The sequence below is a fragment of the Penaeus monodon genome, chromosome 27, assembly GCF_015228065.2.
Source record: "Penaeus monodon isolate SGIC_2016 chromosome 27, NSTDA_Pmon_1, whole genome shotgun sequence".
NCBI classification, from domain to species: domain Eukaryota; kingdom Metazoa; phylum Arthropoda; class Malacostraca; order Decapoda; family Penaeidae; genus Penaeus; species Penaeus monodon.
In genome coordinates this window covers 11,567,704-11,569,545 of record NC_051412.1, presented here as the reverse complement: position 1 = coordinate 11,569,545, position 1,842 = coordinate 11,567,704, and the positions used below count along the sequence as shown (strand labels likewise).

Here is a 1,842-nt window from a genome sequence, read left to right as displayed (position 1 = left end):
TTTATGAACACAAAATTAACATCTGCAAAAACGGATGTCACCGTTTCTTTAATTTGATGAATGTCAGTTTGTGTAAGCAAAATATGCATAAATTTTATACAAGAAGATGAGCCCCCTGTTTCCTTTTCCGCAGGTCGCAATGGAAGCAGGGACGGAGCCGCACTTCCGCTGAACCAGCTGCTCGACCCGCAGCACTATTCCGTGCCGTCGGACGGCGCCTGAGAATGACGAGGAGAGGCCGGTTTGTCTCGGCGAAGCTCCTGTGATGAGTGCCCAGCCAGTGACCGGGAGCAGGCGTCGGCGGTGAGTCTGCGGCAGCCGGGATGGCGTGGAGGAGCACGGGCGCGGGCGAGGTGATCGCTGCAGCAGCGACTTTCGCAGGACTGTATTTGACTCTTGGCGTCGTATGGGAGGCAGGGCAGTCTGCTCTCCCTCCACCACCCACGACACACGACGCCCCTCGGCATCGTGCCCCGCCCATGCGTTCCTACCCGGGTCTCTATCCTCCCCCTGCGCCCCTGCTCGACCTTCCAGCCTACTCCTACGTCGCCAACAGCCCCGCCTGTGGCACAGAGGCCGAGCCGCTGCTGCTAGTCATCCTCGTGTTTTCGCACCCCGCCCACGCAGCGCTCAGGGAAGCCCACAGAGCCGCTGCGTCCTGGGAGGTCCTGCAGAAGCTAGGGGCGCGGAGAGTGTTCCTGCTAGCGGACGGCAGCGGCGACGCTCAGAGCGGGTATGCGAGCGTGCCCGTGGCGGAGGTGGTGGCGGAGAGCGGCCGCTTCCGAGACCTTGTCGTTGCGGACTTCCGTGACCATTACCGCAACCTGACCTACAAGCACGCCCTCGCTTTGACCTGGGCCTCGACCTTCTGCTCGCGCGCGAAGTATATTCTCAAAATGGACGACGACATGATGGTCGACTTGTGGGGTCTTGTGGCCATGCTGCGCCAGGGCCTCGTCGCGAACAGCAAGGGCGTCGTGATCAGATGGCAAGATATGCACAAGCAGAGCGCTTTTCGGGGAGCGGAGAGTGAAAGCGCGGTCGCAGAGGACGAGCGTGCGGCGAGGAGAGGCTGGAGGACGGCGCCGGGCAAGCAGAGGCTGCTGAGCTCCGCCGGGATGTGGGCGGCGGGTCTGGTGCAGCGCGGGCTGGCGCCCCAGCGCAACCACGGGAAATGGCACGTCAGTCTCGAGGAATACCCCAAGCGACTCTACCCGACTTTCCTGTCTGGATGGGCCTATGTCATCACTCAGCCGGCCGCAGCAGCCATCATGGCAGCCGCCCGCGACCACGCGCTCCCTTTCTGGATCGATGATGTGTACATGACGGGGATGCTGGCGGCGACGGCGGGCGTGGCACGATACGCCCTTAATCAGCACTACTCCCTCCTCACGGAGGCCGCCTCCTGCTGCCTTGAAGGCCCATCGCACTTCCACTCCCAAAGATCTGTAATACCGCTCTGCGGCCTCCTCGTGGCGCCCAGCGACAAGAACATCAGCCTCCTTGCCCACTGGATGAAGGCTGCGCGGGCATGCCACCTGGGGCGCACGTGCCCGTCGCCGCCGCCCTCCTCCTGCCCGCCAACACGCCCGCACTACGCGGTGGGCACTGTCATACCGCTGTCCTGACAGCAGAGGCGAGCTGCTCTCCGCCCACGCCAACCTCAGTCTGGTCACTGATTTCCCAAGGAGGGAGTCTGCTAGTCTTGTAAACGCTGCGGAGTGAATGGAAACAAACAAGTCACAAGAAATGCATTGCACCGCTAGTTGTAGTCCAAAACGAGAGTTCAAAGAAATCACCAATTTCCTTTAAACTTCATTTGGCACTGTGTGTCACGTCAAA

General features: G+C 61.3%; 1 protein-coding gene across 4 annotated transcripts in view; it reads left to right on the top strand.

Moving 5' to 3' along the window:
• The window catches only part of LOC119590576 (beta-1,3-galactosyltransferase 4-like), a 26,067-nt gene extending 24,225 nt beyond the window's left edge, over positions 1-1,842 (top strand). For all 4 annotated transcript variants that reach the window (XM_037939247.1, XM_037939246.1, XM_037939248.1 and 1 more), the window contains one exon: positions 134-1,842. In XM_037939247.1, coding sequence (XP_037795175.1) covers positions 324-1,628 — 1,305 coding nt within the window. In that variant the 5' untranslated portion in view covers positions 134-323 and the 3' untranslated portion in view covers positions 1,629-1,842. The remainder of the gene's footprint in view (positions 1-133) is intronic.